Source organism: Rissa tridactyla, chromosome 12 (assembly GCF_028500815.1).
Source record: "Rissa tridactyla isolate bRisTri1 chromosome 12, bRisTri1.patW.cur.20221130, whole genome shotgun sequence".
NCBI lineage: Eukaryota > Metazoa > Chordata > Aves > Charadriiformes > Laridae > Rissa > Rissa tridactyla.
The window spans coordinates 960199-982672 of record NC_071477.1 but is presented as its reverse complement, the minus strand read 5'-3'; the positions used below and the strand labels follow the sequence as shown (position 1 = coordinate 982672).

The 22474-nt window shown below is 45.1% G+C and overlaps 3 protein-coding genes across 5 annotated transcripts; 2 read left to right on the top strand and 1 right to left on the bottom strand.

The window, feature by feature from the left end:
• The first annotated feature begins 221 nt into the window (after positions 1–221).
• PRELID3B (PRELI domain containing 3B) lies at positions 222–4537 on the top strand. Its single transcript, XM_054218887.1, has 6 exons — positions 222–352; positions 926–1094; positions 1436–1525; positions 2109–2179; positions 2554–2656; positions 3314–4537. Exons 1-6 carry the CDS (start codon positions 321–323, stop codon positions 3431–3433), a joined length of 585 nt encoding a protein of 194 aa, XP_054074862.1. The 5' UTR covers positions 222–320; the 3' UTR covers positions 3434–4537.
• An 11098-nt stretch (positions 4538–15635) lies between these two features.
• On the top strand, positions 15636–16874 carry ATP5F1E (ATP synthase F1 subunit epsilon). 2 transcript variants are annotated; one of them, XR_008469055.1, is made up of 4 exons: positions 15636–15796; positions 15967–16093; positions 16479–16638; positions 16728–16874. XR_008469055.1 is itself a non-coding variant. In XM_054218890.1 (3 exons), exons 1-2 carry the CDS (start codon positions 15765–15767, stop codon positions 16088–16090), a joined length of 156 nt encoding a protein of 51 aa, XP_054074865.1. In that variant the 5' UTR covers positions 15639–15764; the 3' UTR covers positions 16091–16093; positions 16728–16874. The 2 variants fall into 2 exon arrangements, 1 of the variants encoding a protein (XP_054074865.1); XM_054218890.1 differs by lacking the exon at positions 16479–16638 and having other exon boundaries at positions 15639–15796.
• A 776-nt stretch (positions 16875–17650) lies between these two features.
• TUBB1 (tubulin beta 1 class VI) lies at positions 17651–22267 on the bottom strand. Of its 2 annotated transcripts, none has more exons than XM_054218885.1 (4): positions 21919–22267; positions 20229–20337; positions 19928–20038; positions 17651–19794 (listed from the first exon to the last, which is right to left on the bottom strand). In XM_054218885.1, exons 1-4 carry the CDS (start codon positions 21973–21975, stop codon positions 18722–18724), a joined length of 1350 nt encoding a protein of 449 aa, XP_054074860.1. In that variant the 5' UTR covers positions 21976–22267; the 3' UTR covers positions 17651–18721. The 2 variants fall into 2 exon arrangements, with proteins under 2 accessions (XP_054074860.1, XP_054074861.1); XM_054218886.1 differs by lacking the exon at positions 21919–22267 and adding an exon at positions 20648–20741.
• Positions 22268–22474: the final 207 nt, after the last annotated feature.

Below are 22474 nucleotides of genomic sequence, written 5' to 3'. Positions count from 1 at the left end.
GTCGCGGCGCGGGCAGGATCCCCGGCCTGCGGCCGCCACCCCTCACCGGCCACCGCCAGGGACCGGCCACAGGGCGGGGCCACCCCCCTCGCACCGGAACCGGAAGCGGGCCCGGTACGCACCTCCCGCGCCGCCACCGCCTGCGTGACCGTCACGCGGTGCGCGCCCCGTGACGTCAGGCCAGCGCCACGCGGCGATTGGAGGGCAGCGCCCCGCGCCGGGCGGGCTCTCTCTGCGCAGGCGCGGCGCTGCCGGCGGAGCGCGGCCCGCGAGAGCCAGGGGAGCGCGGCGGCGGCCGCCCAGGCCCCGCCGCCGCCGCCATGAGGATCTGGACCTCGGAGCACGTTTTCGAGTGAGCCCGCGCGGGGGGGGAGCGGGGCCGGCCCAGGGGGGGCTGCGGGACCGGGCTCCGCCGGCAGCGCCGCCCCTGACCTTGCCGCGGGCACCGGCCGGGGCGCGGCCCGGGAGCGGGGGGGCGGGCGGTGCAGGGCGCCTTCGGCGCTGCCCTCGCCCCTGGGGTCGCTCCGCGCTGTCGGGGCGCCAGGGCTCTAGAACACCCGTGTGGAAAATCACCCGAAGGAGACCGTTGTTAGAGGACGGTACCAGCTGAATAAATTACCCCGGTATTGCTGAAACCCGCAGGAATTGCGGTGTCTCAGCACTGTGTCTCAGGGACGTCTTGCCAATGACGAGCCAGGAGGCGGCTGAGCGCCGGAGTGCCGGTCACCGCGGTGCTGTGGGTTCAGCTGCCCGGCCCCGGACGGACGCCTTCCCTCGGGGAGAAGGGCGGGACGGGACACACGTGTAGGGTTGAGAACTGGAAATCGAACTGCCTTAAAAATACGTATCGACTGATGTGTTGAGCTCTAACAGCAGCCCTGCTAAAAGCCGAGGGTGTGACGTTGTGTGTCGCCTCTTTGGGCAGCCACCCCTGGGAGACGGTGACGACGGCGGCCATGCAGAAGTACCCCAACCCCATGAACCCCGGCGTGGTGGGGGTGGACGTGCTGCAGAGGCAGGTGGACGCCGGCGGGAAGCTGCACAGCCACCGCCTGCTCAGCACCGAGTGGGGCATCCCCGCCATCGTCAAGTCGGTGCGTACCCTGGCGCGGGGCTGGGGGCGGGTTGTGGCCAGGGGCTGTGACAGACCTGTACCGCTTCATAACCTCAGTGGGTTAAAAATGAAGGCGTTTATGCCTCGGGAAAGCTCAACAGCTGCTGACATGGGGCGCCACAACTTGCCTGGATCTTGGGTTGCTTCCATGTTGAAAATGACATCTACCTCTACTTCATGGACTTACTTTAAGCTAAACACTAATTCTGTGGTCTCAGTGTCTGTTCAATATGGTAACTACTATTTACACATTTATATACACACTAACAAAATTGCAGTTGGCTCGCATATTAATTCTGTGTATGTTTGCCTGTCCCCTAGCTCATTGGCACGTGCAGAACAAAGACCTACGTCCAGGAGCACTCCGTTGTTGACCCAGTGAAAAAAACAATGGAGCTTAAATCCCGTAACGTAAGTAGCTGCGTTTGTGTAACTGAAATAGATTACAGATTCTAGTAAATTTGAAAAGGAAAATAATCTTGAAAATTACTTGAAGATTGCCTTACAACAACAGAAGCTAAAGGTTTACGTAATGTGTTTGTAGTTGACCAGTTTGGTTTTTCAGGAAAGAGCTACTGCCTTGATGAACCTTGTCAGGAGCAAAGCTGGACACGCTGATGAGCAGATGGTGGTAGTTTGGGGCAGGGGGCGTTGAGAACAAAATTTTAAAAGCCATTTGGTATACACTGTAACCATTTCCTAATCGTGTGACATTTCCCTCTTTGTACCACTCCATCTGTCAGACCCACTGTTGAAATGTTCTTTCCGATGTGGTAGTGTATATTAGTAAACGATGCAAAAACTTAAGGGAAGAGAACTAGATCAGCAGATGTGGCACTTGGAGACTTCTCTGTCTTGTTCTACGACCCTAATACTCGTAGAAAAACTATAGTGTTTAAGTCGGATATAAACAAACAGTTTTGAATGTGCAGTTTTATTTACTACATTCCTTTAATGTTTTTATCAAGGGGTAATCTTGTCTTGCATTCTGCAGATTTCATTTACAAACCTGGTGTCAGTAGATGAGAGGCTTGTCTATAAACCACACCCTTGCGAGCCGGACAAGTAAGTACCCTTGTTCTGAAACTGCCCTGAAGTAGCGCGGACTTTGGCTGCCCATGGTTTCCCTTGAGCAGAAGCTGAGGTTTCCATCACCTTTGCTATGGTAACTTGTCTAAAAAGGAATTAAGTGGATTGCCATTTTCTGTAGTGGCATTGCTTCTCCAGAGCACCAGGGACTCTAGGCCTTTATTTTACAAGTAGAGGCATGAAGCAGGTGAGTGCGGTGCACGTGGGTTGTGTTTGTAGGGCAAGAAGTTCTGTGTTACACAAGGAAGCTGATGGGAGTTTGTACTTGGTGGGGAGGAGTGAGTTTCTTCCAGCAATGTATTCTTGTTTAAACTACTCAGAATAATTCAGTTTCCTGCTCTCTGTTTCAGAACCATTTTGACCCAAGAAGCAATAATATCAGTAAAAGGTGTCAGTCTCAGCAGTTACCTAGAAGGGCTAATGGCAAACACAATTTCCTCCAATGCTAAGAAAGTAAGTGTGAAATGTGTTCCCGCTGGCTAAGTGACAGCGAGAATACAAATCTCTGGTTTACTTTTTGGCTTTGTCAGCAACTTTAAGAGGGGTCCGCATAGTTCTGGTGCCTTTACCGTAGAGACTGAATGCTCGGCTTGCTGAACTTCCTCTTTGTTTTTTCCTTTTGTGATGGAGATAATAAATTATTTTTGGCAAAGCTCTCTGAATCTTCACTGGAAAAACATCTCCAGTCACTTAACAGTCACTCTCTTGCTGCCCTCTTGATGCCGTCTGTTAGTTTTTGCTATTGAAAAAGGATATGCCTCCAGACAGATCTGAAGGAGTTATGTGGGAGTAATGAAGCAGTGTTTTAATTGAGAGCCTGTCCTCTGGGAATCCAGAGATGTCTTGAGTTCAGCCTCAAGAATGGCAGAACAGTGTGATTCGTAACGCGAGCGCTGCTGACATCAGGACTTTTCTTGTGAAATGTAAGGCAGTCCATGTTCCTGCAGTACTCTGGTTAGTGAAGTAAAAAATATCACGGAGGCATGTATTTCTGTACCTTTTCTTCCATTTTCAACTCTTGTGTCTTTAGTCATTTTCAGCAAGACAGGGTTTAACCTATTTACTTATTTGCTGAGATTTATACACTGATAAACTTTTCTTTAACTGTAGGGCCGCGAAGCATTGGAGTGGGTAATTAATAGACTGAACGCTGAAATTGAAGAGTTCACAGCTTCAGCAAGAGGAACCATGAGGAATTCAATGGCAGCAGCAGCCTTTGTAGAGAAATGATAGTAAATATACCTGTATTACTAACGAGGCTTAATGATCTGAAGCTTCTCTCCAAACCTTAATACATGTATCCTTTGTTATTTAAAGGCATACCTGTGTATTAGGCATCTTTCAAATTTAATTTGGAGAAAAGCTGAATTCTTACTAATGAGGCTGATGCACAAAGCCTAGTTTAACATATTGGTTCAGCTGGACCGAATTTCGGTTACAGATGAAGAAGTAATTTTCAAGTATAGTTCTTATATTTACATGAACACTAACTTATAATGTTTTCAGATACGAAATCACCTCACTTAGCGATGAGGCTAAATATGGTGGAGGAGACTGGCCTGTTAAGTTAACTTCTGTGGAATTTTTATTTTTGTGTGACTTACGGACTACCTCTTTTGGGACCAAGCCCAAAATTAAGCAGAATGGTTTGTTCCGGCATTGTTCTGTTTGTTAATTTTTGATAGTTGTGTGATACAACTTGGTTTAACAGAAAGTTTATTACTTGACGCTTGAAATACAAAAGAATGTATAAAATATTTTTTGATAAGGTTTTTAACTTGTTTGACAGGTTGAGCTAACATGGTACTCAAATTGGTTTTCGGTCAATATAGGTAAAACACACAAAGTGTCTCTTATCTACTAAGACCTACATCCTATTCCTAATTGTGACATTAATGAGCTGGGCATGCAGTAACTTAAAATTAAATTGTATCTTAAACTTCTGGAATAAGTATCTGCATTTCCAAAAGCCCGTTAAATAAAGTGGTACAATAAGCACAGAGCCTTAAAATCCTGCAAGCTGTTAGGGCATCTAAGAATGGTAGGTGTTCACTTGAAAATTGCAAAGAACCACTTAAAGAACTAAAAAACCTTTGAGAAGTTGGCTAAAGAGATACCTAAATGTAAGAGGAAGCGATATTAAAGAATGTTAACGATACACTCATTAACTTGATCGTGCTCCAAAACCGACCTGTTACATCATCTGAATATTGTGTTGTCCTTTAATGTAACCATAGTGTTCCAAGTTCCAGAAGGTCCTTTACCTTTTGAACTAATTTGCTCACAATACGAGGTTCTTTAAATGAAAACCTTGAGAATAAAAAGTTTTCTGCAGTTTGTGTTTGTTTCTTGGTACTTGCTGTAGATTCCTGGTACTGTCAGCAGTTACTAGCTGTGGGCACGTGAAGGTCAGACCTTGACGCCCCTCCTTTCCCAGAGCACCGGGCTGCTGGTAGAGCTGCTGCCCTCTGCCAGGGCTGGCTGGCCCGGGAGCCTCCTGGGGTGTGATGGAACCGGGGAAGGACACAGCCCTGGATTAGCGGGTGCTTGTGTTTTGGTGCCAGAGGCTTTTCCTGGAATTTTGATTCTAAGCTTACCAGTAATTTCAAGACTCTCAGCTTTTCAGAACTGTGATGTCACCTGTTCCAGCACATTTTATGTTGCGTGCCGTTTCTGTTCTACCAGAATTGCCAGTTTAATGGTGTGTGCTATATAGAGAACCAGAGCTTATTTTAAGTGGTAAACACATGGGAACACAATCTTCTGTAAGACTTGTGTAGGGGAAAAAAACAGGTGTTATATATATATATAAAACTTCTAAAAATTTAACTATACTAAATATTTTTCTAAAAATAAATGGTTTGAGACTACCGTAATAAATTTAAGTCATTGAGGTTTGCCATGCTTTCACAGGAGGTTATTACAACTGAGATAGCATTTCAATTTAAAAAGTGTATGTGAAACTTCTTCAAAACTTTACCAGCATTTCTGACAAAAATGCAATGCTTGAAACTCATTTTAAATGTTTGTTTAGCCATTAGCATCACTTAACATTTTAAAGTCAATTTTTTCTTTTCCTAATTTTTCTGCACTGAGGACTATATAGTATGAACTCACAGTTTGCCCTTGCACTGAAAAAAACTTTAATTTCTGTAAGCATTCAACAGCTTCTTGAAAGATCGTGATTTTCTTTGTCCTGCTTTACTTACATGCCTGCATTTTCATTCTGTCGGGGAGTATGGCTTTCTGTATGTGGCTCTTTTTAAATAAAATCTTATCTGAGTTCTGGGTAGTTCCTGAAACTTTCTGATCTATTTGGTTTTTTTCAACTGCTAGGTGAGTAACCTGAAATGAGGAGGGTGAAGAAATACTCTGGAGTTAATAGCTGCTTTTATTGAAATGCATATCCTAAAATGCACATTACAGCTGCTGTGGTCTTCTTTTTGCTTCTTAATAACTGCTTTTCTGTAAATCTTTCTTACCCAATAACTAGTAAGCAGATTTCAGTTTGCTAGGTCCTGTGGAAGGATTTTCAGTCTACTTGGACTGCAATTTGTATGCTACAGTTTACCTGCTAAGGAATGTATCTCTGCACATGGAATCTAATGCTCGCTATTGCTAAGAGCAGAAGAGAACAAAGTGTTTGGGTCCATTCAGTCACGTAACAGCCTGTCTGTTTACCCACCGTTCTCAACAGGAGACTGCACCTAAAGCAGCTTTGCTTGATGGGGAGCGGGAGACTGTGTGTGCAGCAAGGCCAGCGTACGTGCTGCCCTGTCACAGGAGAAGGAAGCAGATACCTGCCCTGTGCTCGCTATGCCTACCTGCTCGGAGGGTTTCTTTGCTTCCTTGTGGATCAGCGTCACAGAGCGCTGCAGGGCTGGGTCACTGCTGGCAATCCTCTGGGGGATGTAGGGTGCCGTGGCTGAATGCACCCATACTGCGGTGAGCGTGACCCGAAGTAGTGCAGAGGAGCTGTGGGGGTCTGGTGGTCAGAAGGAACGGAGGAGGTGGATGAGAGAGAGGAGCTACTGCCGGAGGGACAAAACTTAAAGGGCCAGGAAGAAAGAAAAAAGGGGAGAGGGGAGGGGGCGGAAGGGGTAGAGATGGAGGAATGTGATCTGAACAAATCAGTGTGGTCTCTGGTGGTTCCCTACCTGCTTCAGCTCGCCAAAACTGGATTCGTGTTTTACCTTATCTACAGATTTAGGCTTTTAAATCAGTAAAATTTCAAACTCACCCATATAATTTTACTGAGAAATAGAACAGAAGTGAGTAAGCTTTAGATCCAAAGCTCAATGGCCTGGAGAATATTTAAGATGGCACTGTTAAATCTTTTGTTCTTGCTGCTCGCCTTCTGAAGCTTTCAGTCATAAATCTTTAGGTTTCCCTGCTGTTCATTGTCTTACCTATTTTGGATGATTTTCTCATGTTCCTGTGACCCTTAAATACTCCCAACACAGATATTAAGGATTTCTACCAGGAGAAGGCATATGCTACAAGTCTCCAAAGCATCCTTCTAAAGCAAGTTGCATCTAGAAATGCTATTAATTTAAAACCAGAAGTTTAAATTGTAGTAACTGGAAGTTTGAGGTGTTGGCAAGCTTAATGCTCTCTTCTGTTGACACTGAACACTTGCATCATCTGCTGGTTTTACTGGAAACACAGTGCTCTTGAATTCTCAGATATTCGTATGGATATAGCCATATGCCTATGGAAAGCTGCTTCTGAATGAAACGGCTTACCTGATTTGTAGCTAAAAGTAAGTGCACCCACCGGGGCGACTGGAACGACCATGCCTTGAGGCAGGCACCCAGCAGGTGTGGATTGCTGCCAGGAAGGAAACCGGGCATCAGAGAGCAGGCGTTTACAAGGTGGACCTGCTCTAGTAGGAGGTGTCCCCCATGGCAGTGGGGTTGGAACTAGATGATCTTTAAGGTCCCTTGCAACCTAAACCATTCTATGACTCTACTTTTCCTCAGGTTTGATATAAGAATTGGCCATACCAGTGGTGGGATTTTGGTGCTAACTTAGTAAAGGGTTTTTTTACTGTAAATTAAGTTTACCCTGTCCTTCACTTCGTGATCTAAACAGGCTCGGGATGGCTAAAGCTGCAGTATAATGGATTAACTTGTTTTAAATGAACAGCAAGGCATTCTAAGAAGAACAGGTCCATAGAATTTTAATATTTTTAAAGGTGTGTAGGTTGTCTAGCTTCCATGTACCCATCTGCACTATAAACTTGTTAAAGACATGCTTGTGCACCTTGCCAGTTGCCTGCTGCTCCCGTGTTCTGCAAGGTACCGCTTTAGACAATCTGAAATGAAAGCTGCTACCATGGAAGAAAGCAAAATCCTAAATTTACTGTGACACTGAAACAACTTGTGTCTATTTGAAACTAAAACAGTGCCACTTTCTTCAGTCAGCAATAGAAATGAAGTACTTTTTAAAAAGGCTTAATTTACCTGAGAAGTATTTCTTCTTGCTGACAATGGGTGTCAGCACCTGTTCAGTAACACAGCAGTTAACTATAAATGCAAATCAGTTGTTTGTTTTGGAAAAAACAGAAAATACTTTAATCACCATTTCCTACAACATAGCTGATGTGTCTCTTGTGGTCTGTACTTGCAGTTAAGCTAGCATATTAAGTCTAGCATATTTCCAATAAATGTCATATTCAGTAAACCTAAGCACCAGTGTCTAGTAACCGCAGCCGTTCACAGCCCCTGGCATTGACAGCTGGGCGGTTCAAAGGAAAGAGCAGCATCCTGTTGAGGTTCACGTTTACAGAAGAACTGAAGAGTGCCGATAAAGAGAGCTTGTGTGAAAGCACTGAGTCGTTTTAGGATCCTTCTGTTTCTCAAGGTCAGAGTTGTGCTTTCACTTGCACAGGACCTGTTCCTTTCTTTCTCAAATAATTTGGTAGCTTTGCTTTATATGTTGCCATAGAATTTAATTACTCTAAAGGTGAGGTTACACGTTACAACTAAGCTGAACTAACTGCTTACCTTCAATGCAAGGAAACAGTCCTGTGTCTGTCTCTCTGCCTGCCTTCTTGTTCCTGGCTGTGCTGTTCCGCTTCTTCCCTTGCACTGAAGATCAAGGTCTTCACACCCTTTGTTGAGCCAAGTCAACTTGTTGAGCAAAACAGCTACGAATAGTGGAAGTGACAGAATCTTTATGCAGCCAGCAGCAAGATGAGACACACTGAAAGAGGAGAAACAGGATCTCCTTACTTATAGGAAGCTATCGGGTGGGCTGAAATTATATTGCCTCTGGAATGTGTATTACAAAAATCTCATGTTGTATCTACTAGAAAGAGTATTTGATGCTGTAAACAATGTATGTTATTATAACAGAAAAAAATAGTAACGTTGTTAAGTTAAAGTCTCTCTTCGCAGACACATATATCACAAGAGTTGAGCACAAGATGGCTTTTTTACATTTTCTTTTTCTCCCGAAAGGTTTGACAGTCCTTTGATCAAAAAGTTCAAAAACACTGAACTAAAAAATAGTATCAGTTAGATCCAATTGAATATAATAAAATGAACACACGTACCCAAACCTTTTTACACCAAATCAAATTAAACAATTGCCCCTGCTGTGAACTTCGATATTCCTAGAGCCTGGTCAACTTTGTGGACACTCTGGTAAGAAATCTGTTTTATAATACGGCAATTAGCATCATTTGGGTGAGTTCTTGTTAACACTTTTTTTGGGGACTATGTAGATATTGTTTACTTATGAGATAACTGCTTTGTTTAGCTAGATTTAAACTCATTTACACATAGCAGCTGCAGCAAAATCTAGTAGGTATGTTGTGAAATTGGGAGTAAGGAAGTGTGTATCAGGACCCATATTTGGAATTAATTTATATTTTATAGTTGTGTCATATTCTGAACGATCTAGCTGATGTACTAGAAGCACATAACCTTCTTAGCCTGATGCTCTATAGTTTTATTTTCTCTATTCATAATTGCCAGGTTTGAGGGACATTCAGCAAGCTATGCAATTTCCCTGCTTTTCCTGTGAAAGAATAGATAGAACAAACAGAAGCCGTGTGCTGCTGCACTGGTGATGTTAGTTCCCTCTCTACAAAGTGAGATGCAATAATGGCCCTTATCACCTAGAAACCTGTCTCCCTTGTCTTTCAAAGAAACATAAGCACCTACAAGACTTAAAAATTTCTGAAAACAGGCTCCAGCCATTGATGTCACCTAGTGTTTTTAAAACTTTTATTCACTATTAACAACTGTGAACAGAATCTTTTACTATGTTTTTCATGCTATTTTAATGTAACAGCATTTAAAAAGTAATATAGGTAACAAAAGTTATTAAACACATTAAAATAGGAAGTAATGCACAAGATTCTTAAAACCTGAGTGTACCTGAATTCTGCTCTGCAGATCCTGGATCCCTCCAGAGCCTCCTTATGCCAGATTTTGTAGAATGGACAGCTGAGAACTTGGATGGCACTGCAAAATTATTTTACTTTGAATCCAGGTGTCCAAATGTTCAAAATTAATGTCTTCATCTGCTTCATCAACTAACCTTCCAAGTGTTGTCCTGTAATAGGAAACAGCACAGAACTGCAACTTTATCTTCAAGATTAGAGCTGATTTTGGCGTTTGTTTTCTGCTGGTGCTCTGTGCGGAGTGCTGTACTTAGACAAGAGGAGATTTAATAGGAGATGACCCGTACTGTCATCAGCATGGCACGATTTCCAGTTGCTGTGGAACAGATTAGGGTCATCAGCAGAGAGAACAGCAGAGCTTTACCAGCACAGCCCGGTATGGCTTACCCAGACAGAGAAAGGAGATAAATCCACAGCTATCAAAGGTAGGAAGCATTATTACTGACCTGTACTTTTTATACAATAGTGACCATAATTCCATGTTTCTTGACAGTGTTATTTCACAGGAAAATGTGCAATAACTTGGCCGTTTTAAGTTAAGGCAGAAGGAACACAGTGAAGGGATGATGGAATTTACAGTCTGCTGGAAATCGTGTTGATAGTGGCTTTTTATTGTATTGGACTTTGCCTTTTGTATAATTATTTGTCTTCCTCTGTACTTGAAAATCTTTTAAGAAAGATAAAGTCAGTCACAAAATTATGGTGTTGTTAGATTGCAAAGGTCGGGGGTTTTGGGGGGTTAATTATTTTTGTTCTTTTATTAAGAATATAGGTCAGCAAGCAAACTTGTAATGTCATCACAAATTAGGCACATTAAGAAGAATTTGTTTCTTTTGCCTTTTAATCTATAAACATTGTAGTCTTGATAGAACTACAACCATGTTGCATGAGCTCTAAAATTACAGATGCATTATGAATAAATTTTAAGTGTATTCAAGGACTGTGTCAGGTCTCATCACTGGTACCTAAACAGCTTTTTTTCAGCCTGCTAATTTTTGAGTTGTGCTAAATCCCCACAGTTTTAATATTTGCATAGTAAAACATCATTCCTTTCAACTTCAGTCCATGTTCAGCAGGCACCTGCTTCAGTTAAGAGGTGACCTCAGTGGGAGTTCCATCCATGGTGATTATGTTAAATCCATTACACATGCATCCGGACCTCGGTTATGTAATAGCATGGGCAAAGCTTGGGCAGATTCACCTGAAAAGCTGCAGCCTCCTCTATGTGTGTATCTTTCACTTTCTTGGTCTATAAAAATCCTTTTCTGATGACTCTCTGAAAAACTGAATGCGCATTCCTGTGCCTATGTCTGGAAAGGCAACAGCAGGTTTCACCTACTCTCTGCTGTGCAGCACAGTCTTGAGATGAGAGAAGGCAGCTGTAGATCAGCCCCTTGACCTACTCATACTATAATTAGATGCACCTTTATGAACTGAAATATAAGCTGCCCGTTCCCTTTTTAATTAGATGTCTGCCTTCTATCAGAACTTCTCTTTAGAATATTTTTATTAAACAGTTCAAACTAACCACCAATAAAAAATTACTGTTATTACAGTACAGGTTTTATGTCCAGAGGTACAAAATAAAACTAATAAAATAAGACCTGGTTTTATCTGAAAAACAAGTAGAACTGCTGTTGCTGAAATGCGTATTTCTTAGTGGCAGAATCAGTTTAGCATACCACTAGCTTCCAAAAATAAATCCTGCACACACTGCAGAGAAAAAATACTGTTGTCTTTGCCATTTTTGTTAGCATCGTCAGGAAGAACCACATTTTTTTAGTTAGATGTTATGAATCAAGAGGAAATAATCCCTCATACCTTTATTGTCAGAGGCCCAGTTTGACTTGTTGCCATTTACAACCGTGTATTTTTTTTAAATCTCTCTCCATAACCAGTAAAGAGCCTGGTATCTGAATATCCTATGGAATCTGGAAAAGAACAAAAACATTTTCATTTCCGTTCTATTGCATAATTATTATTTTATTCCAGACCTTCAGGACAGGGAGATGGCATTCGACAGGAGGGTATTCTTTGTCAGGCTATCATAGATGCTAAAATCTGGCTGAACAAGGACAGACACACCAGGACAGAAGAATGTCAGCTCCTGTATGTATTATTCTGTACCCGTACTTCTGTACTGGTCCTCTGTGAAGGAGCAATATTCTAAGTAAGTCTGTGAGCTCTTATTACTAGAGTTTTTCTGCACCAAACAGCTAAAAGACACAAAGATTAAAACAGTATGCTTACTTATTTTCAAAAGTAATATTATTTGGGTTCATTATGTCTTTTTGTTTTGTTTTGGTGTGTTATTAGAGATCTTTAGTTTAAAACACTTCTGATTTAACACCAGTCATGTTGTGGATTTACTTGGCTTTTCAGCATCATCTCTTCAATCTGCCTGGACCTCCTTGGTCTCACTTTTTTGGCCTCCCTGGACCCCTCCAGTATCAAGACTTCAGCCTCCTTGGAACTTTTTAAAGTCCCCTTTTCAGATTCTTTGGATTTATCCAGTCTGAGCTCTTCATCCTCTGTGGACTTTTCCAGTCTCACTTCATCTTCTCTGGACCTTTCAAGTCTCACCTCTTCAGCCTCTTCAGACTTCTCCAGTAGCTCCTCTTCAATCTCCTTAGAGCTCTCCAGTCTCACCTCTTCAGATTCCTGGGAGCGCTCCAGTTTCAGCTCTTCGATCTCACTGGACCTATCAAGTCTCACTTCATCAGGCTCTCTGGATCTCTCTGGTGACAGCTCTTCAATCTCCTTGGATCTCTCCAGTCTCACCTCTGTACCCTCCCCAGATTTCTCCAGTCCTACTTCTTCACCCTCTCTAGACCTCTCCAGTCTCACTTCTTCACCCTCCTTACATGTGTCCAGTCCCACCTCCTCAGCTTCCCTGGACTTTTCCTGTACAATCCCTCCATCCTCACTGGGTGCCTCAGAGCACACGTCCTCAACCTCTTCAGAATCACTAGATCTCACCGATTTCAACTATTTCGTGTTTCAGGGCTCCTCTGAATTACCCTCATCAACCTCTGAGGATGTTTCTAATCTCATCGCTGCACCCTTTCTGGATGTCTCCACGCTCACTTTTCAGGATGCTTCTTCCCTCACTCCCTCAGTGTCTTTGGACATTTCCAATCTCACCGCTCGAGTTCCCCCAGACCTATCCACCCTCACGTTTCTGGATGTTGCTAATCGCACCGCTTCAGCTTCTCTTGATCTCTGCATCTAACCCTCTTAACACACCCCTTCTCACTGCAACCTCTCTATATCTTTCTAAACTTTCCTCCTCTATGTGCTCTTTCCTAAGTTCTGTCCCTGAAAGTTCTTATCTGCAGAAAGCTTAAGGCTTTGCAAATATATCCTAGCATCTAAACAGAACTGGGCATGAAAACAGGTTGTACAAATCTCTAATGGTGCCTTGTTTATACTTGCATAAACATCAACGTATATTCTGGAATTTTTGTGGAGCATAATTTCTGTCACTAATCTAATTTACATTCTGTCTCAGCACGGTACCTCTCCCAAAACTTTATTTTTTTTTAATTCATGCGGCATTTTTTATCTATCAAGATCAACAAATACTAAGTAGAGCTAAATGTGCAGATAATTGCATCCAAGTTGTGTATTTCCATTACAGATTTAAATCTGAGTGCATTGCACAGAATTGTCAGCAGAGGCATTTCATATGGAGCTACAGAGAGAAGATGTGGAGGGAAAAGAAAACCAGGGGAAAAAGAGGGGATGAGAGAGAGGGGGTAGGGAGAGGAATCGGAGGAGGTGCGGGGCGGGAGCAGAGGGACATGAAGCTGGAAAGATGTCCAACTCTGCTAGTGTAATTTTTTTCCTCCAAGCCATATTTGTGTCCTGGGCTGACCATGAGCCTTTAAATAATCTTATTGATAATTATTTTACCTATAAAATGATCAGATGTTACCAATTAAAACAGCATTTGTATATAACACGCCCGTTATCAATATATGTAATTAGTGCTTTACTCGTGTTGCACCAAATACGTTGCATAGGTAGCAGGGAGGGGGTTCCTTAAATCTTCGGTGCTTTCTTGTATCTTTTTGTTATCATTGTTACAGTTGGGTTTTAAAAAACAAGCATGTTTTGGTTCAGTATCAGCTCATTGGCACCCGTTCTGTGTTAAAAGTGCTGTAATAAAAAATGTTTTTAAATTGATTTAATTTTTACAAGTTGGAAACCTTTGGTCCAATACACCACATCTGTCTCAAAATTAGGCTCACACAAAAAATAAATAAGGAAATAAGAATTATTTTCAGCCTCATTTAACTAGTTACTTCTTTAACATTAAGTAGGAAAGATTGCAATACATGGATTTTAGAAATGAACCCCAAATTCAGGAGCAAAGTTGTTTAGCAGTTATTAAAAAAACCCCAAGATGGAAGGAATGTAGCATCCTGAAGCGTCCACTTCAAAAACGTTGTCACAACTGGCACTAACTAGAGTCTTCTTCAGTAACCTCAATAGAGAGATTAAGTGGGCAAATTAAGGACAGAAAATTCTTCCCGTCTTCCCACCCTTTCTTCCTCGTTGGTGTTCTTACTAATTACACTAATAGGCAATCTTCTCTTTCTGTCATATGCTATCCTGGAGACAGACTCTGACGTACCTGGTGAACAATTGCTCTTTCTGTTCTGGTGGATCTATACTGACATGCTGATGTGTGGACGGTTAATCGCAATGGCTCTGGACTACGTGAGATCTCCAATAAAGCTGAAAGTTCCTCTCTGCTTTAACAATGTACTGTGAGAACATCGCTGCGCAGTGATGGGAAATCATGGTGTCATTTCCAGGGATTTGCACTTCATCAGACACCGAAATCAGCGGGAAGACACGCTGAGAACCAAAGTCACCAGCATTTCCTCAAGGCCGGTACTGCTTCTGGGGGATTCTTACCTACTTTATGATGTGGTTTGTCTCTGGATGAAAGGAACAGAGAGAAGAGGTATATATACTTCAGTGCAAGGATTTAATAAAAACCCAATCCATAATATCCTTAAATCCTTAGTCCTCATTATTTACATGAACACTAGATTAGGACCAAATTGATTCTTCATCAAACACGATTCGCATCTTCTTGTAACTTTTTGCTAATTCTATATGGAAAATTGCCTATTTTTCCATCAAATCTCAACCAATGATGATAGCTTCTAGTTGGCTAAGTTGTCTTTTATTAATATAACTTCAGGTGTATGCATAAACTGCCTTACATCCCGAGGAATCCCATGCCAAGGCATCGTGTCCAACAGGATAAAACTGAATGTGGCACAGCTTGGCCACAGGTCGATCGAAATGCCAGACTGAAGACAGCCGGTGTTTATAGAAATTATTGGCTCCATGTGCTTGTAAACTGTTTTCTTCTCTACAACCTTATCTAGAAAAAACCTGATGGCATGGATAACGACAACTGATTTAACTAGAAAAAACATGCTTTAAACCACTTGCTTGGATTCTTAGATTACAACAGGACTACTTGGGAATGTGTTAATATGTAAGTAACATAATTGCCACACAACTAGCCATTAGCATCATAGAAGAGCCAGGCTTTAATTTATGTTCTTTACTTAATTGACGTGCAGAGTATTTCTGGCAAATTCCCGCCTCCGAACCATGGAAGACGACACACCCCCTGACTTTTCTGGACGCTCGAGGTAGGCCGCAGCTGGCCACGCCTGCAGGCGGGGCTGAGGCCCCCCCAACAGGGAAGGCACCAAACCTTTCCCAGGCGGTTCCTACCAGGGGGAGCAGGGAGAACAGGCACTCGCCCCGGTTCCCGCGGGAGTGCAGGCCCCGGTCCGCCGCGCCCCGGCCGCCTCCTCCGCCCGCGGCGGGCAGCGCTGAGTCCCGGGGAGCAGCGGCCGCGCCGCGGGACCTCGGGCGGAAAGGGCGGGCCCCGCAGAGCTCACTCAGCCCTCTGATTGGTCGCTGCCAGAGGAGAGCCCTTGTAACTGGAGGGGCGACTAAGCAGTTGCCATTGGTCAGCCTCCCTGAGGCAATTAGGATTGCGATTGGCGGGGATCACTCCTGCTTGTTGATTGGCTAGGGCGCAGCGCGGCCGTTTCTCCCCTTCCGGTGGGCGCTGACCTTGCCGGCCGCGGAGTCCGTACGCCCGCAGCCATGGTGGCCTACTGGCGGCAGGCCGGCCTCAGGTACCGCCGGCGCGGCGCCGAGCGCGGCTCCCTCGCGATAGATGGGGCGGCCGGAGGCGAGGGGCTGGCGGGGAGGGCTGGGCTGGCGGCGTGGCGGCGGCGCCTCAGGCGGGGGCGGAGGGGCCTGTGGGAGCCGTTTGACCCTCAGCTTCGCCTCCCCCTGTCTGTAGTTACATCCGGTACTCCCAGATCTGTGCCCAGGCGGTCAGAGCGGCCATGAAGCCCCAGTACAAAGCGGAGGCAGAGAGGGCGGCAATGGCCACTGTGAAAACGGTGAAACCCAAGAAGGAATAAAATGTAAGTAAATGGACCGGGCCGGGGCGCCTCGGTGTAGCGTTGTATACGAGGAGCGTTGGCCTCCCAGCGTGAGTCGGGTCCATGGCAGTCTGTAACTGCTGGGCTCGTTTCATGCCGTAGATGGGAAATCGGCTTTGATCTTCTTGCGTGAGCCGGGAAGGGATTGCTGAGGGGTTCGGGAGGGATTGCTGACGGCTTTAGTGCTGCTTGTGCGGGTGTCTGAGTCCTGACTGCCTGTGGGATGGGAAACTGTAATCGCGTCAGTTGGCTGATCGATTCCATCAAGCTTCGATCGATCTGGGGTTTGGTCAGTGTTGTTACGGACTAGTGCGAAACAGGCGGGTTTCTGTAGCGATGTTCATAGGTTCCCCGTCTCTTCACTAAGCCAAGAGAGCTTCTGAACTGCGGTTTCCCCAGTCAGCAGACGTATTTGTGTAAGGGTTATTGGCTGGCTGCGAAAGACAGATGCTACTTGTACCTTTATTTGTGACATTGCATACATCACGGGCAGGTGAAATCTCTTCTAAGAACAGCTTCTATTCCAGGTCTGGGATTAAATTTTATTACCTTTTGTTTGAACCATAGCTTGTCTATAGTCTTAAATCAAATAACTTACATTTTAAATCTCTCGTAGGAACTGGTCTGCATGAATACTCTCACAGCAAACTGCAAAGCTGCAGGCAAGCTCAAGACTCTGCAGTACAATGTCATCACGTCAACTGTAAGACTTGCCTCTATATGTAAATGAGCATGCTAATAAAAGTAATTTCTGTTAAACAAATGAATGTGTGGAGAGTGTTCTTCCTCTTGAAACAAAGTACTCCACTTTGCAGAGACATTTATCTTTCACTTGTGTAAAAATAGAAGACTTCATCACAGTCTATCATTCAAGAGCAACATACGTTTATTTTAAGGCGAATCTCATGTCAGATTTCATGCTGATATTTCAGATACATGGATGAGTGAGAGAGTTAATTGTTTAAAACTTCTGCCTACCTTATTTCAATGATTACTTTGGAGAAAAGTTTTCTTCACTAAAACCTAATCAATAGAGAATATAGGCATATAATTTTGGTAATTAAAATACCTCAATCATCTCTCTCTGCTGGAAGAGGTACACTGTTGGCTTTAACAGTCTCTGCCGTTGTGGCGTTCATCTTCTGTTTGTGCTTAGAACAACGCTAATGCGGTGAAAGTCAATGTGACGAGGCGGGGAGCTGGAGAGGTGGCCTCCTGCAGGAGGCGGGGAAGGGGGTGTGGGAAACCTGGTCTGGGCTCCCGTCACTCAGCTGGCACTTGTCCTCGCTACCACATTGTCGTCACTCAGCTCGCACTTGTCCTCGCTACCACATTGTCGCGATACTGGGGGCAGAGGGACACGCATTCCCTAGGGAACGGCAGGGATGGGGTGCTCTTGGGGCAGGGGGTCACTGCCAGCAGCACGGGTCTGGGGAGAGCTGGCAGCGTCCTGCCGCCCTGTGCCTGCACAGCAGGGCCACGGCTGTCCCTGCACAAGGGGAACGGGCTTCAGCTCCCAGGTCATTGAGACACTTCTGCTGTCGACTCAAACTCACAGTTTAATAAACTCTCTTCAAAGAGCATAATAAAACAAACTCCATTTCTCCATATATATATGTTACATCAAAAAAAGTTAGTCCTTACAAGAATAAACTGATTTTTGTCTATCCAATGTTTCAAGTATTAAAGTATTTTAGAGAATGGTATACAATTTTTATTTTAAAGAATATTATAAATACAGTCTTAAGTAGATGGCTGTGAATGGCGAGAAACTTTTTTTCCTGAAGTAAAGATACGGTTTTGATTTAGCGATTGCCATGGGACTTACTAACTAGCTGCAAACCATTCCATCCATTTTGCTGCGCTGAATGACAGGAAGAAAATTTACAATAGTTAGTACACGGGGGGCGAGGGGGAACCCGCAGTAAAACTTTTACGGAGTGTTCACAGCTGTGTGTGCTAATACAACTCGATCTACAGTTTGAAATAGAAACAAACCACACAAGGTTAATGAATCCAAGCTCTGCAATAATATAAGCCAGCAATGTGACAGAACTAGTAAAATACTTTTTTAAAAAAAAAAAGTAAGACTGTGCACATTCAGTCTTTTTCCCCCGTTGTCCCCCCCAGCCGCAGGAGCTGGGCATGGCAGCCGTGGGTCGCTGCGGGGGGGCCCTGCCTCTCTGCAACAGGGGCACGGATGGAGCAGGACGGTGTCTGCCCCAGAATAAATAAAGCTGATGAGTTGATGGCATGTTTTGCTGTTGCTGACCCCGATACGTACAGGCAGAGGGGCTGCGTATGACCCTCAGTGGATGGTGGTAATACTCTGAAAGTGACTCCGTTTACAAGGAAGGCTGTTAGGAGACGACTTGTCTTCATAGCGGCTCTTCGGGAGAGATTCAGTGACAACAGTTGCTCGGGGGAGTAAAGCATAGCTGCCGTTAATTTCAAAAGCACTGTATTTAATATTGGGTATGTTCTGGCCAGATGCAGAGAAGAAATTCTTAAGAAAGGTGTTATTTTCAGCATGCAGCTGATGGCTACTGCCTTTTCTTTAGTGAGTGCCAAGAGGCTCGTTTGGAGAGTGTTTTGACATTACCATTGTTTTTATGCTGCTTCCTTTTCCGGGCTGGCTTCCACTTCTACCTCTTCATATTCCTCAACATCTGCAGTGGCATCCTGGTACTGCTGGTACTCGGACACGAGGTCATTGGTGTTACCTTCTGCTTCAGAAAATTCCATCTCATCCATGCCTTCCCCCGTGTACCAGTGGAGAAACGCTTTTCTTCTGAACATGGCTGAGAACTGTTCGGAAACCCTGATGAAGAGCTCCTGAATGGCTGTGTTATTGCCAATAAAGGTCGCTGCCATCTTCAGTCCTCGCGGGGGTATGTCACACACGGCCACTTTGACATTATTAGGGATCCACTCCACAAAGTAGGAACTATTCTTGGTCTGGACAGCCAGCAGCTGCTCATCCACCTCTCTGGTAGACATTCGGCCTCTGAAGATGCACGCCACGGTCAAGTACCGGCCACGACGAGGGTCGCAGGCTGCCATCATGTTGCGGGCATCAAACATCTGCTGAGTAAGCTCCGGCACCGAGAGGGCTCTGTACTGTTGGCTGCCTCGAGCCGTCAGTGGAGCAAAGCCCGGCATAAAGAAGTGGAGGCGAGGAAAGGGCACCATGTTAACGGCCAGCTTCCGCAGATCTGCATTCAGCTGACCAGGAAAGCGGAGGGAGGTTGTGACACCACTCATGGTTAGGGACACTAGGTGGTTGAGGTCACCGTAGGTGGGGTTGGTGAGCTTTAAAGTCCTAAAACATATATCGTATAGAGCTTCGTTGTCAATGCAAAAGGTTTCATCTGTATTCTCTATTAGCTGATGGATGGAGAGAATGGCGTTATATGGCTCTACGACTGTGTCGGACACTTTGGGTGAAGGCACAACACTGAAGGTGTTCATGATCCTGTCAGGATATTCTTCTCGGATTTTGTTGATGAGGAGTGTGCCCATACCTGAGCCTGTACCACCCCCCAGTGAATGGATGAGCTGGAAGCCCTGAAGGCAGTCACAGCTCTCACACTCATTCCTGACCACATCCATGACGTTCTCAATCAGTTCAGCGCCTTCTGTGTAGTGGCCCTTGGCCCAGTTGTTTCCAGCGCCTGAATTTCCTGTAAACAGAGTCAAAGAAAGAGCAGCCACAAAGTTAACAAGAGAATTCTTAAAGGCTACAAAGTTGGGAGCTAAAAGGCCGTTCTGGGAGGGCTGACTGTAGTCAGTTTGCTGCCAGCATGCTCTACATACCATGAATGAAATTGTCAGGGCGAAAGAGTGGGCCTATTTTGCTAGACCGTACACTGTCCATCGTACCGGGCTCCAGGTCCACCAAGATAGAACGGGGCACGTATTTATGGGCTAGGACAAAAGAAAATGAGGGCAAACAATTACTGTTAGAAGTCAAAGAGACAGGTTTATAATCTAGTCTGAAAAACCCACGCCACCTACAGTGATCTGGGGATTTTTGGTTTTTTTAATTGCTTATTTTAACCTTCATGTTGGCTCTGCAAATTGCTGTGCCGATGCCCTAGCAGTGCCGAGCACTTACAGTAAGCCTCATTGAAGTAGACGTTAATTCGCTCGAGCTGCAGCGACGCATCCCCACGGTAGTTTCCAGCGATGTCAATGCCGTGTTCATCACTTATCACCTCCCAGAACTGGAAAACGAAAGAGGTTCAACGCATTCATAAAGACTAGTTTTCTTAAGCACAACGTGTAGAGCACCAGCCCTGCCGCGCTCGTGCCTGACTGCAGGGAAGGGGGACGCTGCCTGGCGGGGGGATGCTTTGCCATTTACGTGTTAGCTCAGAGCAGGGTCCGCCTCCTCCCCCCCCCCAAATAAGCACAAGGGAAAAGTTTCGTAGACCATTTACGCTGCTTAGCTATCACCCGTTATTAGCTTAAATAACACAGGTAGTAGTTGGTATGAGCTTAACAGAAAAGTCAGGATGGGGGTGGGGGGGTTACCTGGGGGCCTGTCATGCCCCCGTGGGACTGTGGCACGGCAAAGCCAGCTCCGACAAACTGGTACGTGAGCAATGGTTTCCACAAGCAGCTGTTGGTCCTGGGTGTCCTATCTTGACACTCATATGGGTGTCCTGTGCGGGGGCTCTTATCTGGGCAGCAGCCGCTGCCGCGTTAACGTGACACACCCGCCACTACAACGACCAGGGTATTTCACTTTTAATGGTCTCCTGGTTTAGCATCCAGTCTCATTTTGAGGGTGCAAATACACCATTGCCAACATGTGCATGGTGGTGTGTGTGTGTGTGCGCGCGCACACACACTCGCTTTTCTACAGGCCGTGTTAGACACAAGCAGTTTCCAGGTCAAAGCCAACAGAAAAAAATATAAACCTTTTACCTATCACACTGGCTGCACCCAAACTACCTGGGTCTAACATGCCTTCCCCCAGCCATCCACAGCTTCGTGTGCCAATAAAAGGCATCGAGGTGAGATTTGTGGGAGCAAGAAATGGAGGAAGAACACAACAGAACAATCCTTCAGCTATCACGTGTCTTCAAAGACACCCTCCCCCAGCCCCAAATTAACACAAATACTTTTTTTTGACAACTTCCTATTAATCAATTAGAAAAAAAAAAAAAAGGACATCACACAGCAAAAAGCAATGGTGGCTTTTTTGCTCCTGGCACACAAAGTCAGCAATGAGCGACGTCTCTCCGAGTAACAGCACAGCAGTTTGACCTACACAAAAATATTCCCAAGGCCACGAGGCCAGCAAGGCCAGACTCCTCAACACCCTTTGTGCCGCTCAGAAAATGCTGATTGGTGACTGACAGCACAGGGCATTCTGCTGGGCAGCACAATCCCACATTAATGACTGTAACGTGGCAGAGTCACTGCTCTCTGGCCGAACTAAAGCACTGGTGTCACGACTTCGCAGCCCTGGAATTACTGGCTCCTTCCCCTGTCCCGGTATTTTGCAGACTCGATTAGTGCCCCCGGGAATGCGAGTCCCAGCAGGAACGCTCTGCAGCACTTTTGATCTTGGTGCCATAGTTCTTGCAGGTGTTTCACTCTTTGACGGTCTTAACATTAAGCTTTGCAGGAGGAGCAAGCCCGTCTTATGACAGTCCCATCAAAACACTCATATTGGCTGCTACCACTGAGTTAACGAAGCACTTGTTCTCCCTCCAAAGTCCCCGTCTGTTAACGACGTTTGACCTGCTGCCACTGGCAGCAATTATTACTAATGACCAATAGTGCAGAGACCTTACCTTAGCTCCAATTTGGTTCCCGCACTGGCCGATCTGAAGGTGCACGATTTCACGCATTCTGTGTAGCTTGGACCTGTCGGTGGCTACCACCCAACCCAGGGTTTGCGGTGGCTGTCCCCGGCACAAGCTCCTTCTGCTGCTGTATCAGCTACACCCAGCGCCGTCCGCCCGAGGGGCCTTTTTATAGCGGCGGGACCGTGCCCCGGGCAGCGGGGGGAGTAGCCACCCCTGGGGCTGCTGCGTGCAGGGCGGCACCGTGCCCAGGTACAGGGTGCAGGTGCATTGCTGGCTGAGTGGCTCAGAAAAGAAAATTGTCACCCCCCCTTACTATGCATTTGAGTTCTCTGTGCAGCAGTGTGACTCATGAATATCTGCACGCTGCATTTGTGCTTCATTATTTTATATTTAATATATATACAAAGATATACCCATACAGAGCAGCTATAGCCTAAAATGAGTGATCTTAATTCATTAACTACATGTGCTTCTGCCACAAAATTTAAATTTCAACATCATATGAGTCATACAGGACAACATCCGTAATAAAAACAGTAAC

Coding starts and splice junctions, on each gene's coding strand:
- ATP5F1E (XM_054218890.1), top strand. CDS start 15,765: ATGGTGGCCTACTGGCGGCAGGCCGGCCTCAG. Junction 15,797..15,966: donor TGGCGGCAGGCCGGCCTCAG/GTACCGCCGGCG, acceptor CCCTGTCTGTAG/TTACATCCGGTACTCCCAGA.
- TUBB1 (XM_054218885.1), bottom strand. CDS start 21,975: ATGCGTGAAATCGTGCACCTTCAGATCGGCCAGTGCGGGAACCAAATT. Junction 20,039..20,228: donor CTACTTCAATGAGGCTTACT/GTAAGTGCTCGG, acceptor CTTTTGTCCTAG/CCCATAAATACGTGCCCCGT. Junction 19,795..19,927: donor CCCTGACAATTTCATTCATG/GTATGTAGAGCA, acceptor CTCTGTTTACAG/GAAATTCAGGCGCTGGAAAC.
- PRELID3B (XM_054218887.1), top strand. CDS start 321: ATGAGGATCTGGACCTCGGAGCACGTTTTCGA. Junction 353..925: donor ACCTCGGAGCACGTTTTCGA/GTGAGCCCGCGC, acceptor CTCTTTGGGCAG/CCACCCCTGGGAGACGGTGA. Junction 2,657..3,313: donor TTTCCTCCAATGCTAAGAAA/GTAAGTGTGAAA, acceptor CTTTAACTGTAG/GGCCGCGAAGCATTGGAGTG.